The sequence below is a fragment of the Natator depressus genome, chromosome 12 (genome assembly GCF_965152275.1).
Source record: "Natator depressus isolate rNatDep1 chromosome 12, rNatDep2.hap1, whole genome shotgun sequence".
NCBI lineage: Eukaryota > Metazoa > Chordata > Testudines > Cheloniidae > Natator > Natator depressus.
Genome location: NC_134245.1, coordinates 30,331,760 through 30,353,149, shown reverse-complemented (window position 1 = coordinate 30,353,149; position 21,390 = coordinate 30,331,760). Strand labels below are relative to the sequence as shown.

Here is a 21,390-nt window from a genome sequence, read left to right as displayed (position 1 = left end):
CTTAAAGTCATAGCCCGCCCCCCACCCCTTTCTGACATTATTTCATACAGCAATATTAACATTTCTCAGAGAAGAAATATCGGCAGAGGTACCACTAATGGAAAAAGAATGGGGTTAGAATGGCACATCAGTGCACACATGCATTTTTGAAATGCGGACAGATGAAGTTATGTTTTACTCAATGATACGTGTAGTAATCACATATTTACTTTGGTTAGTGTAGCCCATTCCAAGTAAGTAATTTAGTAGTGCAGTAAATTATTATTAGTGGCATAAGTCAGTAGCAATGGGCCCCCAGGCAGATTTCTGTGTATACACACCCTTTTTCAGAAATGTATGAAAAGCATGAATACTCTGAAGTTAAAAACTCATTTCTGCTATTTTTGCAATGATGCTTGTGCTGGCACATAGTGAATGTTAATTTAAGGGTAAAGGAACTGCTGTGAGAACTGACACTGTGGGCCTATGTCAAAAGAAGCAAAGTCCATTTTAAGTTCTTTGGTCTTCATTTAATGAGCTACAAGATTGATACAAATCTGTTGTAAAAACAAATGTTTTTTAATTGTAGTACTCTTTGTGAGAGTTTAGAGAGGACTGGATCTAGGTGGTCACAGTCACAGAGGACATAATGCCTTTTGAGGAGAACAGAACTTCTCATTATCCTATCAGATTGCATAAGAAGAACAAAGCTGCTCAACGGGCTGCAGTCTTAGAATGGTCAAAAAGAATTACTATTTGTTTTTCAGTGTATAAGCAAATCTCTGGAATTCACTGTTGCAGAAGGTTGTGAAATCAGATATTATGGCTAATTTTTTAAAGGATATGGACAATGTTTTCAACACCAACAAAGTTTGCAGTTACAAAAACAAAAATAAAGGAAATAAAATTCCCCAGTTGGCAAGATACATGATAGAGGTTTCCATTGAAGCTAAACAGTTATCAACAAAGACAAAAAATCGAAGAGTGTTTAACTGTGGGACCAAAGATACCTTTCCCTTCTCAGTTATTCATCTTTTACTTTTGACTTTGGTGTTGTCATTTCACTAGTCATGCAGTCATCAAGGTGTTTCAGGACCAGAATTTCTAATGTTAAAAACAAATATAAAAATAGCTTTTCTTTGGGGCAAGAGGAAGGGGTGGGCAGGGCTTGAGAACCTTTCAGATTTTCTTTTACATCATACAGAAGCAAAAAGAGAAACCAAATCTTTCCCCCTTTGCTATACATCTGTGAATTTGCTGTTTCAGTTTGGGATTTCCAAAGGGACTTAAGAAAATTAGGCTAACCTCCTATCAAAATATAATGGCAGTTGGGCACATAACTTCTTTAGGTCTCTCTGAAAAGCTCAGTCTCCATCTATCATGTTGCAGACTCTAAATACATAAATAAAAGTGTATCCCTCACAATGTCAAATCTCTTCACAGACAGATAGGGAGAATTCAGCTCAGTTTATGGGAAGACAACAAATCCAAGCTTTTCAGCGAGCACAGGTTACTGTGCACTGAATTTGGATAGAATGTCTTTAAAATGTCCATAGTCTAATATGCACTTTGGTAGCACAGTACACAGGCTTTTACATGCGTATGATTAACCCAATGAACTCTGGTAAAAAAGTAACAAATGTAAAGCAAGTACAGGATGGTAGGAAATGTGCAGAGTTATCTCAGGGCTTTCATAATTCTGCAGTTTCTGCTCTAGAATATATTCAGTTGGTGCATTTTGTTTCAGCCACAAAAAGCATATTTTAGATTTTAAATCAACATAATAACAAACAGAAAATAAGAGTAACTCAATATTTATAATGTTTTCTAACCACAGCCAAAATATCCCGACTTCTAGTCATGGCTTTGCCAAATAACTTGCTTTGTGGCTTTGGCTAAGGCAAGTCATATGCCATTCTCTGTCCCACGTTTTCTTTTGAACTGAGATCCATTCTCTGAAGGAGCAAGCGGGGGCTATCAGTGAGTTTGTTACATCTCCCTGATTTGCAAGCTTCACCTGCTCTAGCCCTGGCCCTAGCAGAAATTGGAGCAGCCTCGGAGCTGCTGTAACTTACAGCAGCTGGCTGTGGCCCTCAAGGACCAAACACTAATTGAAATTTGGAAGAGTACAGCTGCCATCTGCCTCCTCCCATCCTCTATGCCAGGGTGGGTTTGGGTAACATAGGAACCCACTAGTGTAGCTTTACACTAGCTGAGAGCGCCCTGCACTAGGGGCAGTTAGGGCCAGATTTCAGCCCCTTTGTGTTGCCAAGGGCTGAGAGAATCTCTCTTTCTGCTTCAGTTCCCCACAGATAGAACAGAGAATGCTTATCTTCCTTAGTGGAGGGCTGTGAGGGTTAGTTAAGGCTACACAATAAAATGTTTAACTCCAGGTTTGAAAAATGAAAAGTGCCACAGAAGTATGTTTATTCCAGAATCCATTACATTTTCCATAACAGAATTACAGGTTTAAGTTAACAGCAGTGGCTACAGATAAGATTCATTACGGCTTCTGTGTTCTGCTGTAAATACAAAAATCTCAATTTTAAGTGCCCCAAACTTAAATGAATATTTCTCTGTGCCAAAGTGTTCCAAGACCTGTGGGAGAGGCATGAGGAAACGGGAAGTCCACTGCAAAAGCACCAGCCCTTCCAACCTGAAGATCGTACCAGAAAGTATGTGCAGTAGAGATCACAAGCCAGAATCCCAACAGACCTGTGTACTGGGACGATGTCCCAAAAACGATCGGCTCCAGTGGGTGGTTTCTTCTTGGAGTGAGGTACAGTACCACAATCTGAATGACGGTCTTGCTCTCTGCAGAGCTCATAAAAGAGTGCTGAAACACAAGCATGCATGGAGCATATGAGAGGGGGAAAAGTGCTATGGATTCAGTAAGGGTCATGATCTGATGAAAATACAAACTCTGGATCAGTCATTTATCAGGGTTTTGCCTGTAACTAATATAGTCCAAATTTTAAAAAATAACTAGTAATTTGTGGCACCTTACTTTTTAGGTGCCCTACTTAAAATACCTGGAGAGGCCTGATTTTCAGAACGTGTTAGGGCACCTTCCCTCCCTTTAAGGTGTTTCAGTTTGGGCATCTAAAGATTGAGGTACTCAAAGTCAATTTTGAAAATTTACATCTTCTTGTCTCAAAACACTTGGCTGTATCCTGCTGTCAGATTTTATGCCAGATCCCCCCTGGCTTCACAGTGGTTTCCAAGATGGCAGAATTCATAATAGTATGGAAATATCTTCCCATGATCTTTATGTTTTTATTTTCCATGAGGCATTCATATTTCCACAAAAGTTTATCCAGACTTTAGTGGAACCAATATTAATTTATGGCAATGTATTATTTTAAAAGCATGTGCTTCGTTTTTTTAGTGCTCAGCCTCCTGTGGCCCAGGTATTAAAAAGCGGGAAATGAAGTGCAGCGAGAAAAGCATCCATGGAAAATGGATCACTTTCCCTCAGCGAAGATGTCGGAACATAAAGAAACCAAACATAGAACTAGAAGAAGCATGTAACAAAGGGGCTTGTCCATTGCAGAGGTTATACCGCATGGTGTCCGGATGGTATTCCTCACCCTGGCAGCAGGTATGACAAAAAAAGTCAGCCTGGAGGATTTGAAGTAGGTTACTCCTTTCTCTCCCAACTCAGTGCTCTCCATTCCTAATGCCACTTTTCTCTTTTGGCGTTTATGGAGTCAGTAGGGAGTGTACAGTCCCCTCCGTGTGGTAGATCTAACACTGTTCTCCCACAATTGGTCACTGTGGAATGGAGAACCTCACATTCACCACGTGGGTGAACGTACCCTTGATGACCAGAACAATAACCCTCCCAGTTCAGTCCTCTTTGAACACAACCACACATTGTAGTCAGCTGTCAGAGTTAGAAATATCAGGCCAAATTGTGTTCTCCATTACATCCAGGCAGCCGCATTGGCCTAACATGTGGTAATAGGACATGATGTAACCAGTGGGTGGGAATGGCTGGTACGTAGGGCAGTCAGTCCAAAAAGTCGACTGGGGCATGGTGAAGTCAGTGCACAGGCAGCATTGGTGTTTGGTGAAACACCTTCTGAATCATGGGTAATGCCCAGGGAAACTGCACAAGCAGACCATGCATAGTTGTGCAGCCATTCCAAAGAGAGGGCTAGAATAGAGTATAATCAGCCATAATGGGACTGTTGTATTTTAACGTTGATAGCCCACAGGAGTCTTCTGCATATAGTCATAAGAACATAAGAATAGCCATGTTGGGTCAGACTAATGGTCCATCTAGCCCAGTATCCTTTCTTCCGACAGTGGCCGGCGTCAGATGCTTCAGAGGGAATGAAAAGAATAGGGCAATTATCAAGTGATCCATCCTGTTGTCCAGTCTCAGCTTCTGGCAATATTCCATAGATCTTGGACCATGCAGATAGTTTGGTATGATGCAGCTGGTTCCATATTCCTGCATTTTGGTGTAGCTAGTTCCTTTATGCTAAAATTGAAGAATCTCAGCTCTTACCTGTGGTGTCCCTAGCCTCTGTTTGCCAGAAGCTGGGAATGGGCAGCAGGTGATGGATCACTTGATGATTACCGGTTCTGTTCATTCCCTGTAAAGCATCTGGCGTTGGTCACTGTTGGAAGACAGGATACTGAGCTAGATGATCCTTCGGTCTGACCCAGTATGACAGTTCTTATGTTCTTATATGTGTTGCAGTTGCACTACATTCAATGCCATTTCCAAACTCCATCTTTCCATTCTTCTTGGAAGTGCACTGTAGATGAACCATTACATATCTGTATTTACAATGTATTAGAGCATCTGCACAGATTGTCTGGAATTCCTTAAATACTATGATTAATTACTGGATCAGCCTGTATTTGTTTCTACATTCTTGCAAACAAGCTTCTGTATTTCTGGAACTTATCTACTTTATGAGTCACATATCTACGAGACACGTATTCGTTTAACATTGTATACTTGCAACAATGTATGCCTGACAATTTTAATCAGATTATACCAATCACATCTGTCTTAAGGACATACTTTTCATGAAACACATGCAAGTAAAGACTCACTCACTTTATAATACTTCAGAGATCTTCTTGAAAATACTTGGTTTTTTTCCAGATATTTCCACAAGTATGGCTTCACTGGGAATTTTACCTGCATTGGGACAGCACAACTGGGCCCAGAGAATCAAGTTTCAAAACAGATCAGCACACAAAATTGGGGCTAGATTTTCTAAAAATCTCATCCCCCATTTAGGTACCTAAATAAGTAACCAGATTTTCAGAGGTGTTCAGTGCAAGTTGGATACAGGGCTCTTTTGAAAATCTGGCACTTGCTTTAGTGGCTCAATGGGAGCTGAGCTCACTTGAAAATCTGGCACTGACTGTGGGTGCTGAGCACCGGGACAACTGGCTCTGTGCTCTTTTGAAAATTTGGCCCTTAGGCTCTTTACAATTTGTAGGCCTCATCCAAAGCCCTGGACACTTCAAGGGCCTTGGAAGACCATCTGTGTTCTAGAATGTGGCTTCACATCTTTCCTTTTCTGCAGTGTACAGTAACGTGTGGTGGGGGAGTGCAAATCCGGAGCGTGCAGTGCCTCCGGCAGGGGCAACCGGCAGCTGGGTGTCTGCCACATCAGAAACCAGCTGTGTCGAGAGCCTGCAATACTAACTTCTGCCCGGCTCCAGAGAAAAAAGGTAAAACATCAAACGCTGCGTTGTGAATTACATTCAGTGGTGGGTTTAGTTCCTTGGAATTGTATAGCCTGACAAACATCACCTTTGCTAGGTATGTTCTCAGAATAGGTGTGCGGGGGTTGTATCTTCCTGTGTAAATTCAGTATCACCTTTGCGCTCTGCAATATATTAAATTCGGAAGTGCATCACCTCTCTTCACAAGCAGAAATAAGGGGCTAGCTGCTAGGTCTGATATGTTCAAGAGGGGACAGATGTTTTTAAATGCAGGAACATGTTGAATCATAAAGGATATGTCTTTTTTTTTTTTTTTGTGCAGTTCGGGTTTGAGTTGTTTCTCCAGCTCCGGTTAAGTAAAGATTGGGCTGCCCTGTGCATTACCTTAACCTCCACCCTCTTGCAGTGCATTCTATTGATGGGAACATCCCATAGAGACATTGGCATAAAGTTAAAATAGTGACTTTTTTTATAGAGCAGGGGCAAACTGTTCTTGCTGCCGCAGAGCGGAGGCCCCTCATAGCTTCAGTTTTCTTTCATTTGTCTCTCTTTGGCTTCCAAGTCATGATGAATAATAACAAAAGTAAGTCTTAATATGTACAACCCTGCAGTTTTTCCTGTAGCTGTCACTTATGGCCCAGTTATGCCCTGTAGGCCCAGTTTACAGTGAACAGGCAGTGTGGAGTCACACCTCTCCAGTAGGGTTGCCAATTTTCTAATCCCACCAAACCGAACACTTTAGCCCCGCCCCGTCCCCGAGGCCACACACCCCTGCTCCGCTCCTTCCCTGAGGCCTTGCCCCCCTTGCTCACTACATTCCCCTTCCCTCGGTGGCTCACTCTCCCCCACCCTCACTCACTTTCACTGTGTTGGGAGAGGGGGTGGGGGTTGGGGTTGGGTGTGGGAGGGGGTGAAGGCTCTAACTGGGGATGCAGGCTCCAGGGTGGGGCTAGAAATGAGGGGTTCAGGGTGCGGGAGGGGGCTGCAGGTTGAGGCAGGGAGGTTGGGGTGCAGGAGGATGAGGGTTCCGGGGGGGTCAGGGATGAGGGGTTTGGGGTGCAGGAGGGGGCTCCAGGCTAGGGGGTGGGGCAGAGGGGTTCAGAGTGTGGAAAGGGCCTCTGGGCTGGGACAGGGGTTTGGGGGCAGGAGGGGGTGAGGGCTGTGTCTGGGGATGCAGGCTCTGGGTGGGGACAGGGATGAGGGGTTTGGGGTGCAGGAGGCGGCCACAGGCTGGGGGGTAGAGCAGAGGTGTTCAGGGTGTGGGAGGGAGCTCGGGGCTGGGGCAGGGAATTGGGGTGCAGGGGAGGTGAGGGATCCTCTGGGGGTGCAGGCTCTAGGATGGGGTCAGGGATGTGGGGTTTGAGGTGCAGGGGGGGCTCCAGGTTTGGGGGTGGCTCACAGCTGTGGCAGGGGGTTGGAGCTCGGAGTTGGGGCACAGGCTTACCTCCAGCAGCTCCCAGTCAGTGGTGCAGTGTGGGGGCTAAGGCAGGCTTCGTGCCTGTCCTGGAACCGCGCTATGCCCCGGAAGCAGCCAGCAGGTCTGGCTCCTAGGCAGGGAGAGCCATGAGGCTCTGCATGCTGCTCTTGCTCACAGGCACCACCCCCTAGGTCCCATTGGCCTGGAACCGGTGAATGGAAGTGTGAAGCTGGTGCTCGGGATGGGGGCAGCATGCAGAGCCTTATGGTCCCCCTCCTAGGAGCTGGACCTGCTGGCCGCTTCCGGGGCACAGCATGGAGCCAGGACAGGTAGGGACTAGCCTGTCTTAGCCCTGCAGCACCGCTGACCAGACTTAATGGCCCCATTAACGGTGCTGACTAGAGCCTCCAGGGTCCCTTTTCGACGGGTGTTCCGGTCAAAAACCAGACACATGGTCACCCTACTCTCCAGTCACAATGTCCTGTCCCAGGGAGACTGCCACCTTGAGCTCTCAGGCATTCACATGCTGCATGCCTTCTATAGGGCACAGCTAGCTCTCCCCTACACTGTTGGCTAGCTCTGCTGGCGGGTACATGGTGTGTGGGGACCTAGACATGGAACTATGCTCTGGTCTCTCCATGCTATCTTTGGGGTGTTTTGAAGCTCTAGCGGAGTGGAGTGGAAGCAGTCTCTGTGCTCCTCTGGGTGCAGGGGCTGAAATTCTCCCTGGCCCATTCATGTGGCATGCAAAGAGGGGGAGGTTTCTTACATCTTCCTCCCTCCTCTCCTTCCCCGCCCCCATTGTGCATTATTGTAAGGACCAGGCAAAATTTCAAGTCTTTAACTGAATAAAATTCTCACTGCAGTCAGCATTTGGCCTGTATCATGCTATTCATCCCCGCATCCCAAAGTACTTTACAAACATTAATTCTCAAAAGACCCCTGGTGAGGGATTTTAGTGTTAGTATACCCATTTTACACATAGGAGCTGAAAATAGAGGTGGAGCCCTGGTTGAAAAAACAAAAGCCAGAGCCAGGTCATAGTTGACTTTCTTCAGGTCCTAGAGCAAGGTCATAGCAGCACTTGGACAAGAACACAGGCATCTGTACTCCCTGTCTCCAGACAATATTCTCTCTCATCCATATTGATTCCTGAAGCTTCACTGTGTGTGGAAAACCTATAAAATACATTGATACATCAGCCACCAGGCCTTTGGGAAACATAATATTGCATGAGCCCAAGAGGCAAGACAGGTACAGAAATAATATCAATACTGCTTTATTTGCGGGGTGCGCAAAGTCTATCCTCAGGATTCATCAATCAGCTGCAACCAGCCTGGGTAGGAGGAATGGATGAATCAGGCCTAAACGGGATAAGTAAATAACTGAACAAGTTTGAAAAATGACTAAACAGTTCTAAAGACTCAGGAGTTAGTTCCAAATCTTCTGGGAAGTTCTGCTGTGCTTCAGAATTTGTTTTGTGAATTTATTAAATCACTTTCTCTCATGTATAGCAAACCCATCACCCCCCAACATGTCTTCCCCCAACCATATTTCATGTCTGGGCTGGTATCTGTTATTCATTTTGGTCTTGGCCAGTTTCTCTCCCTCCCCACAGCTGTAGAAGCTCTGTTTTGTAACTGGTTCTTCAGACTCTGGAGATCAATTCTCTCTCCACTGCTCTTTAACTCTCCATCCAAATCAGCACATGGAGAAGGGGCCAGCTGTGCTGCAATCACATGGAAGCAAATCACTCTCAATTAACAGCCGCACAGCTCCAGCTCTGAGAGCCATTAGGGAGAGATCGTGGAGAAGAAATGAATGTTTCAGGGATAGTTATCATGCTCTCCTAGACAATGTGGGTCTCCCCTCTAGCAATTTTTTCTCATTTTCATCACTCCACCAGAGACAGCAACAGGTACTGTAACGTATAGCCCGTAAATCCAAGCTACTTGGAGCATCTTAAAAGGAAAACTGCATTTTTTTAAGACATTGACATTTATGAAAATGAGGGACCATACTAACTGGAATCAATGGGAGTTGTTCCATTGACTTCAGTGGTCTCTAGGTTAGGTCCTAAAAGTAATTCTTTTCAAGTGCCTAAATCCCATCCCCAAAAGGGACTTATGTGCTATGGGTTCTGTTATGTTCCATTGACTGTGAACGCTCCCAAGTGCCTAGGTCACTTTTGAAAATGAGACTCAATCACTTTTTAAAATTTACCCTAAGTGACTAAGGAGCCTGACTGGGTTAGAGAATGTGTTGTGAGAACTTTCCCCTCATAATTCTGCATATGCCTCTCAGTCATCACTTGCAGTGCCCTTCCCCCTGAAGTCACAAGTCCTCTCTTGAGCATTCACTGTCAGACTTGGTTAATTGTGTGGTGGTTTTGTCTTGGTATGGTGGATAATGGGCCAAACGGTGCAAAGCTGGGACCATCTCCTTCCTACTGGACATTCAAATTGGAATTTAAAACCGGACTCTAGGGCGGAAATGCTACAGCATGGGATGTGCCACCTACTTCCCAGAGTGCAGTTTGTCCAGCGCCAGTCTGTTATTATGTGATGTTGCTTGCAATGTGTTATTGTGGGGGAAAGCATGTTATTAGACAATGATGTCTCATGTCAGATGATTTGCCTCATGCACAGCATCTTTTGAGGGGGTTTCAAAACAAAACACTTAATCCTTTTTTAAAAAGAAGCCAATACAGTGAAGTGGCAGCGAATAAAAAGAGGGGTGTGTTGCTGCATAACTCTGGTGTTACAGATATGAGGGAGTCTGTATGGTCTGAGAGTAAGAGTATTTTCTCTGTGCCACCCCTTTAGTAGCTGAACTGAGAACACAGCCACCGGTAGCTAGATTTTTTTAATAAGAATCCTTGTAAATTCCCTTTAGTGACCATGTGTACAGTAGTTGTGAAGGCAGAATGGAATGTTTTCCCATGCTCATTTAAGAGTTCAGTTTAGCTATAAATTTTTCTAAACCTCACTTTATGCTTCTTATGCATTTTCAATTTGTTTATAAATCATCCATATGAATCATCACTATGCACTTTAAAAGAAGCATAAAGCAGCCACTGCAAACATGTAGAATGGGATGGCCATGAAATATTTTTTAACCAACTGAGCTGTGTGTGTGTGAATCATATACAGAACTACATGAAGCCAAAAATTCATCTGCATTTTAGTGTCTGATTTTTTTTTTAAATTAAAGGTGGGATTTTCAAACACACAAAGTTGGCCTAACTCTGCTCCCATTAAAGTCAATGAGAATGTCACCACTGAAGTGGGAGCAGAGCAAGGCCGATGTTAAGCATTTTTGAAAAATTCCACCCTAAATTACTGTGTCATATAATGTGATAAAAACCTTGATTATTACATTGGGGTCCCGTTCAGATCTTAATGAATGAAACATTCATATAAATGGCAGAATTTAGATGTCTCCCCATTTGAGGGTGCAAACTTGGGTCTCAAAAATAGGGACCTTACAATAGATTTTGCTTTGTGGGTGCGAATTTTAACCCTTCTGTGCACTTAGGCTTAGATCATTGAAAATGAACCCTCCTCCCCACACCCGTAAAATGTGGGTACATGCATGTACACAAGCAATTTTGTGCACACACATACAGAGCTTGTGGTCTGAACATATAGATTTATTTCTGTAGAGTGTGTATACACACACACACACACACACACACTCAGAGCCTGAGCTATTTTCTCTGCAGATCAAAGAAAGGGTAGAGTAATATTTATTAGCATAGGGCTCAGTGGTGGACCCATTTGTGTAAATAGTTGGTTTTATTGCAGTGGTTGTAATCTGTAAAATAATATAGTGATAAGGGATGAAATCTTGGCTTCAGTAAAGCCAATAGTTGAAACTCTCATTGACTACAGTGGGCCAAGGATTTCACCCTAGGTTATTTTTAAAATGTTGTGTTATAAACTATTTCATTTACCTCTCCTAATGCCACAGTGTATGACATCAGAAGTAGAGCTAATAAATTAAAAAGAAAGTGATATTGGAAAAAAAAAGAGTGTACAAGGCCTCCTCCTTCTTCAACTGGAGTCATCCCTCATGTTTACATCATTGGCAAGTGTGTAGAAATAAATAAGCAGAAGTCCTGCCTCATTTGCAGAATTGCTGAAATACACGCTAAACATATTGATTGGATTTCCCTCTTTCAGATGATCCCTCTTGTCTGGATTTCTTCCCTTGGTGTCATCTGGTCCCCCAGCATGGTGTCTGCAACCACAAATTTTATGGCAAGCAGTGCTGTAAATCATGCACAAGGAAGAACTGATTGCAATATTTTATTGCAACCCTGCAATGTCAGGATTCTCCCTTCTGGTTTACATTGAAATTCAATTGACTTTAAGGCAGGACCTGGTGCCACATAAGCCACTGATGGAAGAGAGACGTATGGTGGAGTACCTTTCTAGGGGACTATCTGAGGTACAGAAATTATTAGATAAATGGTGATCCAGGACTGGGTTTTTTTGCTGACCTCCCTAAAGTACAGAGTACTACGGATCACTTGAACACTCCCAAGCAAGGGCACTTCTTCCCGTCACTCTTTAAATCTGTCATTGTGCACTGTCATACGTGATAAGGAAGAAAATAAGGTAAGCAATGCTCATCTGGATAATTTATCAGAATGTGAGCAAAAGAGATTGAGAATTCCATGCTGGAGGTTACAGTGTGGCAGTATACTATATCTCAGTCTATCACCATTGCTTCTTTTCAATATTTGTTATGATAATGTCCATTCAAAGTAAGGAGGAGGTTTACTACCATTCTCATGAGAGAGAGGTCCATATGGCTGTTGCTGGGAGCATGCAGTGTCACACATATCACAGGTGTTGTGACCACAATAAGTAAATAGTGCACTACGAAGATAAATGGTGCTTCTGTATTAGACTTGCTGCTGGAAAAGCAAGTTTGGCATCATGCTAATGTTTTTATTGTTTTGAAAAATTACACTTTCTGCTTAATGTAGAAACTCAGAGGTGGTTAACTAGCAACTTGAAATGTATTCCTAGAAATATTCAGCCGGTAGAATATGTGGGACTTTTAGTATTGCTGTGTAATACAGGTAAAATAGAATTTCACATTTTGACTAACTCAAGGAACTCAAAGATTTATTGAGCTCAATGGTTATATTGTTTTCAACATTCTAAGCACGTTAGGTAAGTTATTTTAAGGTTTAAACTTGATTTTTTTAAATAATAAAACTTCAAAATATGTTTTTCAGAAGATAAATTGTTTAAATGCCAATCTGCTGAAGAATAACTTATTTTTATCTCAACTTTCTCTGCGAATTTTGGTTCATCAGTCAGCAAAAGAGAAATAGCAGGAATAGGATAGTCTGTTAATTCACATACACTTCTCAGAATGGTTAACTATTGATACATGAAATATCATCAGCTGGAAAAAATAAGATAATCAGAAAAATCAAATTTAATTATATTTTTAGACATTTTCATAATCCTCAAAATACACTTTTTTTAGATCAGGCTCCTTAAACATTTTATAGCACTTGCAATGATATTTGTAGTCATTCAGTATCCAGCAGTCAATAGCTATCATATATCAAAAGGTACCATTTAAAATGTTTCTGCATTGGAAAAAACACACAATCTGTTTGCCAAAACCATTGTAACTGAAACAGGGCTGTGTCCTACTGTAATTTTCTGGGGAGTGGCTATAAGGGACATATTTATCTAATTCCACCCAATCCCACAACTTCTTTTGATGAATGTAGCTCAATTTTCCTGCTTTTTAAAGTATCATTTCAAACTAGGATTAGCCATCTCAGCACTAATGCCAGACAGTGGTCAGTTAAAATTAGCAGTTCCTTTTGCAACAATTTAAATGAAAAACATGTATTCTCTGATACTTTAAGAAATGTTGATTGGAAACATATCTCAATCAACTAGGCTCTGTCTTGATATTCGACTTTGTATAATTATAACTTTTTTTCTTGGAAAACTGCAAGGGTTTTTTTTGTTTGTTTTGTTTTTATAATTGTGTCCTTTTATTATTTGATGTAAAATAATTAATTTATTAATGCATAGCTTTTCCTTTATATTTCATCACTTACTTCCTTAAGTAAGTGACAACAGTTCAGAAGAGAAAATGATAGTGTCAGAAAGTATGGATTATGGTGTAAAAAAGGCAAAAATATAAGTGTAATATTTAATTATTTTATAAGTTTTATAATAAAGTACTCTAACTGGTTCACTATATTTGGAATTGTAAAATTCTTGAATAAAATATGGAAGCTATAAATAGATGCCGAGACATGTAAATGGTGTATGTGTTTATCTGTATTAATGCAAATAATCCCAGACTGTTCTAGATTAAGACAAATACAGTATACTAGTCTGACAAGCCCCATGGCCCCTCCCTAACACCATAATCCCACATCTGTGCTGTTGACCTGCCTCATGCTGTGGATTTACCGAAGCCTGCTGTGGTAGAAGCAAGGACCGCCCTTACAAGAACTGTCTACTGGGTGGATGTAGGGGGAACGAACACTGCTGGCTGGCCCCTTCCCATTCCACATAGCATTGCTCCCTATCTCCAGCCCCTGTTATCCAAGACTGTGTGGGTGGGTTTGGGAGAGACTCCCTCCCAATGCCAGTCCAGCAGAGCCTGATGGGATGGCTGCAGAAAGGGCCCTTGTCCCCAAGTGTCCTGAGACAGGATGATGTTTGTGAGGGATTCCCACAGCAGTGGGTTTGAGTGTTAACAACCCATTATGATGAATGGGGCACAGTTTACTCCTCCTCAGAGGTATTGTTTCAGGCTCTGCAAAGTCAGGTGGACATTACTGTATCAGTAACATTTGAATCATATTTTCAAGCTTTCCTTTGCCAACATGAGGGATAGAAACAGTCCCTCCTCACCCCCCCGCCCCATGATGCCAGATAAAGCATCCCCATTAATTCTGAGGACCTGATCCTTAAACTAATTAGCAGGTACATAAATTTACATATAAGAATAAGAGAGAAAGGGCTTCAAATTATGTTACAGATATATTAAGACAGACATACAATCTAAGTACCATACAAGAAAGTCATGGGGGAATGGCTGGATTTTTTTTATCCTTTACTTATATCCAGGACAAGCAAGAATCTAGCAGTCGGCTGCCAATATCATAGAAGATTAGGGATGGAAGAGACCTCAGGAGATTATCTAGTCCAATCCCCTGCTCAGATTAGGAGCAACCCCAACTAAATCATCCCAGCCAGGGCTTTGTCAAGCCGGGCCTTATAAACCTCTAAGGATGGAGATTCCAACACCTCCCTAGGTAACCCATTCCAGTGCTTTACCACCCTCCTAGTGAAATAGTGTTTCCTAATATCTAACCTAGACCTCTTGCACTGCAACTTGAGACCATTGCTCCTTGTTCTGTCATCTGCCATCACTGAGAACAGCCTAGCTCCATCCACTTTGGAACCTCTCTTCAGGTAGTTGAAGGCTGCTATCAAATCCCCCCCCCCTCATTCTTCTCTTCTGCAGACTAAATAAGCCTAGTTCCCTCAGCCTCTCCTCATAAGTCATGTGCCCCATCCCCCTAATCATTTTTGTTGTCCTCTGCCGGCCTTTCTCCACTTCGTCCACTGTGTAGTGACTATGGATTACACCGAGATTCTGAGATAAAATCAAGAGAGTTTCAACTAGGACAAGATAGATGGAATTCAATGCAGCAGGACTGATGCATAACTTTCATGAATTAGGCTAGATATTAGATTCCTCTTGAAATTGGAAGGACGTATGGTGTTCACCTTTCTGGTAGATCTATCTGAAATGTACCATAGTTTACTCAACAGATTGAGCACAACGTTTCTGCCAATTTGACTGTGTATGGTAAAAGGTGCAGCTTGTTTGAATTACTACTGTGCAATGAATGGAGTTTAGATTTCAAACACTAAAAGGGCCTGAACTGATATAGCTTATGGTTTTATTAGCATGATGGCAGGACAATCACAAAAAAAACCTCCTGTGTTCAGGAGGTCATGCTTGGTTCACTTGTTCTCCTTGGACTATCCAGTTAGCAGTTGCACTGGGTGAGAAACTGCATTTGCTATCAAGAAAAATCTCCCATTACCTCACTTGACTTGCCTATAGAGCATCTTAACATTTTTCAGTAGGATCTTCCAGTTGTTGGGACAGAAGTATCACCTGTGTGCACTCAGTTTACATGCACAGAAATAAAATATGGAGCCAAACATTGGAAAAAAAACAACATTGCATAAATGTGTATGGTTATGCTGCTGGATAAACCCCAAATTTATATATATCAATTACAGAACTGCTGAATCCTCATACTGATATTTGGTTTGCAAAGCTTGGCAATTTTCAATGAGTTAGTTGCTCCAAGGCTTACTTTACAAAGCAGAATGGCGGCTTTTGAAAAAAGAACACCTGCATTTCCCATACTCAGATTTCATCACACTGCTGAAACTGAACAGATAGTTAATCAATGGTTTGATTGTTTTAACCAAACGCAACTACCTGAGGTGCCTGGAAGTCATGAACTGTTGCTGGAGGCAGATGAGCATTTTGCTGTATGTGGTTTTATAGCAACGTGAGCCAAATTGCTGGTTTCCTTTTTAAAGTGAATCCCGTTCAGAAGCATCAACACAATACATTACCGTCTTTATTATTTCTATTGTAATAGCCCATAGGTGCCGCACAATCACTGACTGGGGCCCCACTGTACACTGCACACACATACAATGAAAAAACAGTCCCTGACCCAAAGCGTTACAATCAGTTACATGATGAGAAATAAGGAGTGGATGCAGCAAGCAGACAGGAGGAGCACAAACTAAGTGAGATAATTATGATTGTGTAATAAAGCCTTGGTCATAGTACACCAGCTGCCTGGCCATCGTTGAGCATTTTGTGGGCCTCACCACACAGTTGAATTTTAAGTGGGGATTTGAAGAGCACAGTGCATGACCCATTGAGTAACATAGCTTTGTCTTTAACTTTAGAAAGCAATGCACATCAATTCCAAGGTCTGAGAGGATAACTGAGGAGAGATGGAGAAACAAAGTGGGATAAGCAAGGGAATGAGTCAAAACAAAAAAGGAGTTAGAGATGAGTGCAAGTTAGGTGCTGAGTCATAAATAGAGATAATGACTATCAGTAGTGGAAATTAATAAACTTAGAGCATTCAGGGAGTTATCCTGTCAGTAAACGGACTGCAAAGAGCTCTTGGCATGACAGGATGTCTCAGTTCCGTCAAAAGACATTTGAAAATAAGAAGTTATAACTGCCAGAAAGAATGCCATGAATGCTTCACTAGCCAATCTCATGTGAACAAGAGCCAAATCAGTCTGGATTTCCTTTCCATTTCCTGAACAATGTATGCCACTTTTCACAGAGGTTTCAATCTGTTCTTCAAAACTGCTGAAGAATATTAGGCAATGCTGAGATGTCATGCCTGTACCTTCACTTCTTTCAGAAATTTTACAACTTGGGGACACAAACATTACTTGACTCCCATCAGCATAGCCATTGACTGGCAGAATATAGGGCAGATCTGTACTTTTGTCTTGCTTCATCTGTCTGCTGAATTTCTGCAGAGTCGGATCCAGCAGGCCCTTTTAATGTTTGGACTTGCTTTTGTTTAACCTCAAGCCACTTTAGCTCATCAGCCCATAAAAGTGAAACTAAAGCAGAAGGCTAAATTAATTAACTAAATAGCTAAAAATTTGATTTAAATAATGCAACTGAAAGACTAACATGGTATAAATAAAAGTGGCAACATGAGATGGTAGACTAAACAGTTTTAGACAATTTCACTTGTTAGTAATGGCCATCCAGAACCCCTTGCAGCTGCTTTCTTCCACCACTTATCGTTATGCAGTGAACTCTAACTAGTGAAAATACTTTTTTTGTCCCTCTGGACCATAGTGTACTTTCATTTTAAATCTCTGTAAAAAAAAAAACAAAAACAAACCAAGACTACATGTAAATTAAATTAGCATCTGAATTAAAACCACAGTGTCAAGAACATTCAGAATTCAGATAGCAATTCAGTCGTTAAGTTTTCCTTTTGTGTATAGGTATTGTAATCTGTAAGGTGTGATACACTGTTGGTATATGCTGAGAGCAGGAACAGGGAACTAAAATGTTTTGTGGCCATTACATGCAAAAATGGTGGACAGGATGAGAAGGCTTTGCATTATCTGGAAAAGTAAAGATATTTCCTTCAGAAGGAAGGGTTATATACCAGATGTCAGCTACGGGTCTCAAATTCAAGCACCAGGGAAAAATACTTCAATAGTTTCTAATGGTTCATGCCAAGTAATGTAAGGAAAATGGTGAGACATGGTTCAGAAAACCACCTCCCATAAAAGAACTAGACAACCTCATTGAAGTGATTTGAACAACCACAAATGAGGCTAGTGGTTTGGGCAAATGATGCATTTGGGAAAAAGAACACATCTGTAAAAGTGTCACTCAGGACCTCTATCTGCTCCCTATCGGAAAGAGATGAAAAAGACTGTATGGGTTGCAATAGACAGATAAAGAAATAATTGTACAGGAAACAGTCTCCTGGACCTTCATGGAAGAATATTTCAGATTGTGAATGACACAAAATTCAGTTGGTATTGATACTTGTCATTTTTAAATTTATATTGCAGTGGCTCCTGGAATCCCCCACCAAGGCTACTTTCCCACTGTGCCAGACACAGTGTCTGTCTCAAACAGCTTACATTCTAAATAGACAAGACATGCAAAGGAAGTAGTCACATTTCCATTTTACAGATAGGGAACTGAGGCACAGAGAGCATGAGTGACTTGCCCAAAGTCACACAGGAAGTACATGGCAGGGCTGGGTTTGAATCCCAGATCTCCTGACCCCCAGTCCAGAGCGTTAACGTCAAGACCATCCTTCCCATTATACGCCATGAAAAGTAAGACCTATCTTTCCTATAGTAGCTATGAAATATTTCATACAATGAAATGATACATTACATATTTTTATAGCTCAGTGGTTCTCAAACTTTTGTACTGGTTACCCCTTTCAAATAGCAAGCCTATGAGTGTGACCCCCCCTTATAAATTAAAAACACTTTTTAAATATATTTAACACCATTATAAATGCTGGATGCAAAGCGGGGTTTGGGGTGGAGGCTGACAGCTTGTGACCCCCCATGTAATAACCTCATGACCCCCGGAGGGTTTCCAACCCCCAGTTTGAGAACCCCTGTTATAGCTGAACATATATAAAGTATTCAACCACAAAGTGACTCGGTTTTAATGCCTCAATTTTGCCCACAGAGGCAAAGACATTTGGGTAAGCCTCAACATTTGGACTGATCCTCCAGAATTAAGTCAAGCCACTGTCACCCAATATTTCAGCCTTAACATGGAATTTCTGTGCTTGTCAGAGTTTAAAATGGTCTCTTAGCATCATTTAAATGACTTCAGGTGGCTGAGGATGAATTTCATTTTGTTTTGGTGTTCATTAATCCTCTCATAATGATATATGAGAGCTGACACAATAGCTTTTTGGAAAAGGTTTATGGGGATTTTTATAAAAGAAATACTAGCTCAGATCATTGCTTTCCATGGAAAAGCAAGCAGGAGTGAGGGTGGTAGCAGGAAGATTCTATGAAGATTCCCTCCCTGAGATCTCCCCATGACATCCTGTCTAACAGGAAAGGCCTCGGGGCCCACCCCAAATCAAGGATGCACTGCACAGGGATGCCTCCATATTAGCTGTGGACCACAGGAGCTCTATTGCTATCATGCTACCAGGGACTTGTGCAAGTCACATAGGAGCCTAGGATTGCAGAAGGGCCCCAGGATTTTTTGACTAATTTTCACAGACAACAATGTGATTCAGCCAGTCTCCAGCAGTGGTTTGCCCACTCCCTGCTCTCTACCATTGTAGGAGACATGTCAGGAGTTCTCTGCAGGGGCCACAGAGATGGGGGACAATGATATGGAAGCACAAAGTTCTCCTAGGTGGAAGGGGGAGAGAAATCGACTCAAATACTGTCCTCTCTGGATGCAGATCTACGGACATGACCCAGTCCATTAACAAAAACTACAGCAGCATCACCCATTAAGAACTACAATTTGCTTATCCATATGGGACATCTACTAGGGCAGGTTGAAATCTTTTCTTTTCTCTTCTTTTTTTTTAATTTTCAAAAACAAAAATTGTTTTGGTTGTTTTTGGCTTGCCACAAGTGAAAAATGTTCACTTTATTTCTGTCAGAAAAGCCATAAAAATGTCCAAAGAAATGAATTTTGATTAAAAATAGACCAATTTTCATTTAAAAAAACAATATATTTCATCCTGCTATACGCAAGGGAACAAGCCTGCCTGGGTTAGTCACAGTGTTAATGACCTATTGTTCTTTTTCTAAAACAATGGAATCACAACAAGACATTTACCATAGATTATTCTCACCTCCTCAAATAACTGAACTCATTAAAGAGTCTGAACTTTCAAAGCAACAATTTTAACAGTATAATTCTCTGGGGATGGGACCTCCAGAACATGTAGTCTGACCTCCCGTATATCATAGGCCACCAAGACCCCCCAGCCTACTCCACACCAAACCCAACAACCAGAATTAGACCAAAGTATTACATCCTTCAGGAAACAAAACTATTATATGCCATACAGTGAGAATAGATGGAACTAAGATGCACCAATGTCCAATTAATAGGACTGTCTCAGCATCAGCAGTTGCAACTTTTCGAGCAGCTGACATCACCTGTAAGCAGAAGAGCATCTGCTTAGATACTTTTTAAAATTAATTGTCAAATGTTCAAATACTGTCTAATGTATTACTGGTAGGGATACTGACAGATCCGCAGCTGGTATAAATGCTATACCGACATTAGCTGAAGATCTGGCCAATACTATTAAATATGCAGAAGTATATTAAGTGAAGTAGCATCAACAGCTTTCTAGATGACACAACTGCACTTTGCTAGGATTAAAATCAGAGCAGTTAGGGAAGATTGTTATTCTTGGGGCTGACTTTTGTACACCCCCTTTCCTAATTTTCTCATTAATTTTCTGCACCCATTGCCTGTTGGAGCCCAGCCAGCTCCCTTCAAACACCAAAAGGCTTCTCTGAAAGGCGAGTCAGCACTTCCGTTTTCAGGACATCTTTGTTCTTTGTGTCATTGTAAGGCTCTAAATAGATGGAAGAGACACAAATTGGAGGCAGTTTCTTTTTGCATCTAGTGGTTTAAAACGTATTTGGCTGCAAAGAGATTTGTTAATAATCCATGTGTCGTCCAATCCTTAAATCTTTGTGACTGTTTGGCGCAGAACTCTGTATATCTCTCTCTTAGTTCCATCCCTTTCTCTGTGCATTCCCTCCCTCCCTGACCCCCTTGAAACTGTTGGAGGGGGTGGGTTCTGTAGTGCAGTGTTTTGCAATAATCCACTTTGACAGAGGAACTATGCTGATTTAAAGTCATGGCTTTGGAACAGTAAGGCCCCCACTGCCATTTATATTGGAATCCATGAACAAGATGCTGCTCCCCGTTTAAATCATAACAGTCACATCTCATCAAGAGAAAAGAAGAACATTTTAATGACTTCCCTAAGAAAAAATTCCCCTCAGGTGTCGCTTGTAAGGGCTGATTGGCTCCAGCATCATGTTTTAACTTTTCATAGTAATCCTGCAGGTTTTGAGCCAAGAATGCTGGCTTTTCATATATGTATGGTGGAAAGACGAAAAAAACCCCAAACCCTGTAACTTGCTACTGCTCTACTTACACTTGCAATAGGCAAATTAGTACTCATGGCAACCAAAGGCCTAGATCATGCATTTATGTGTATGTGTAAGAGCGGGGTGCAGGTGGCTGCATCATGCCAGGAAATGAACAGAGCTGGTTGAAAATCAGAATTTCCTAAACTACTTCTTTCACGCTGCACCACAGTCAGATACATCGCATTGGTTCAAACAGAGCAGAGACCATGGTTCTTCACAGAAGAGACCGTCCAGGTAGGGAGCCCAGTCCACAGGGGAGAGTAAAGGCATGAGACACCGAAATTACAACTCCTGAGGCATCATCGCAGTTCAGGTGAAGGTTAAAATGACACAAAATGAAACCTTTAGATTCAGCTTGACAAACTGAAAGGCTTTGATCTGGGTCGCATATTAGAAGGAATATGGAAAACGTTTCAGCTAACTCGTAATTTCCACTGGGAAATTTCAATTCTGCAGAAGCTGCATTTTCCTTTAAAAAACCTCAAACACTTTGGCAGAAAATTCGTGACCAGCTCTAGAAAGAACCTT

At 41.9% G+C, this 21,390-nt stretch overlaps 1 protein-coding gene across 3 annotated transcripts in view; it reads left to right on the top strand.

The window, feature by feature from the left end:
- Positions 1–13,237, top strand: part of ADAMTS18 (ADAM metallopeptidase with thrombospondin type 1 motif 18) — a 95,887-nt gene extending 82,650 nt beyond the window's left edge. For all 3 annotated transcript variants that reach the window (XM_074968804.1, XM_074968803.1, XM_074968805.1), the window contains 4 exons: positions 2,567–2,758; positions 3,368–3,580; positions 5,535–5,682; positions 11,278–13,237. In XM_074968804.1, the coding sequence (XP_074824905.1) occupies positions 2,567–2,758; positions 3,368–3,580; positions 5,535–5,682; positions 11,278–11,393 (669 nt within the window). In that variant the 3' untranslated portion in view covers positions 11,394–13,237. The remainder of the gene's footprint in view (positions 1–2,566; positions 2,759–3,367; positions 3,581–5,534; positions 5,683–11,277) is intronic.
- The last annotated feature ends 8,153 nt before the right edge of the window (positions 13,238–21,390 follow it).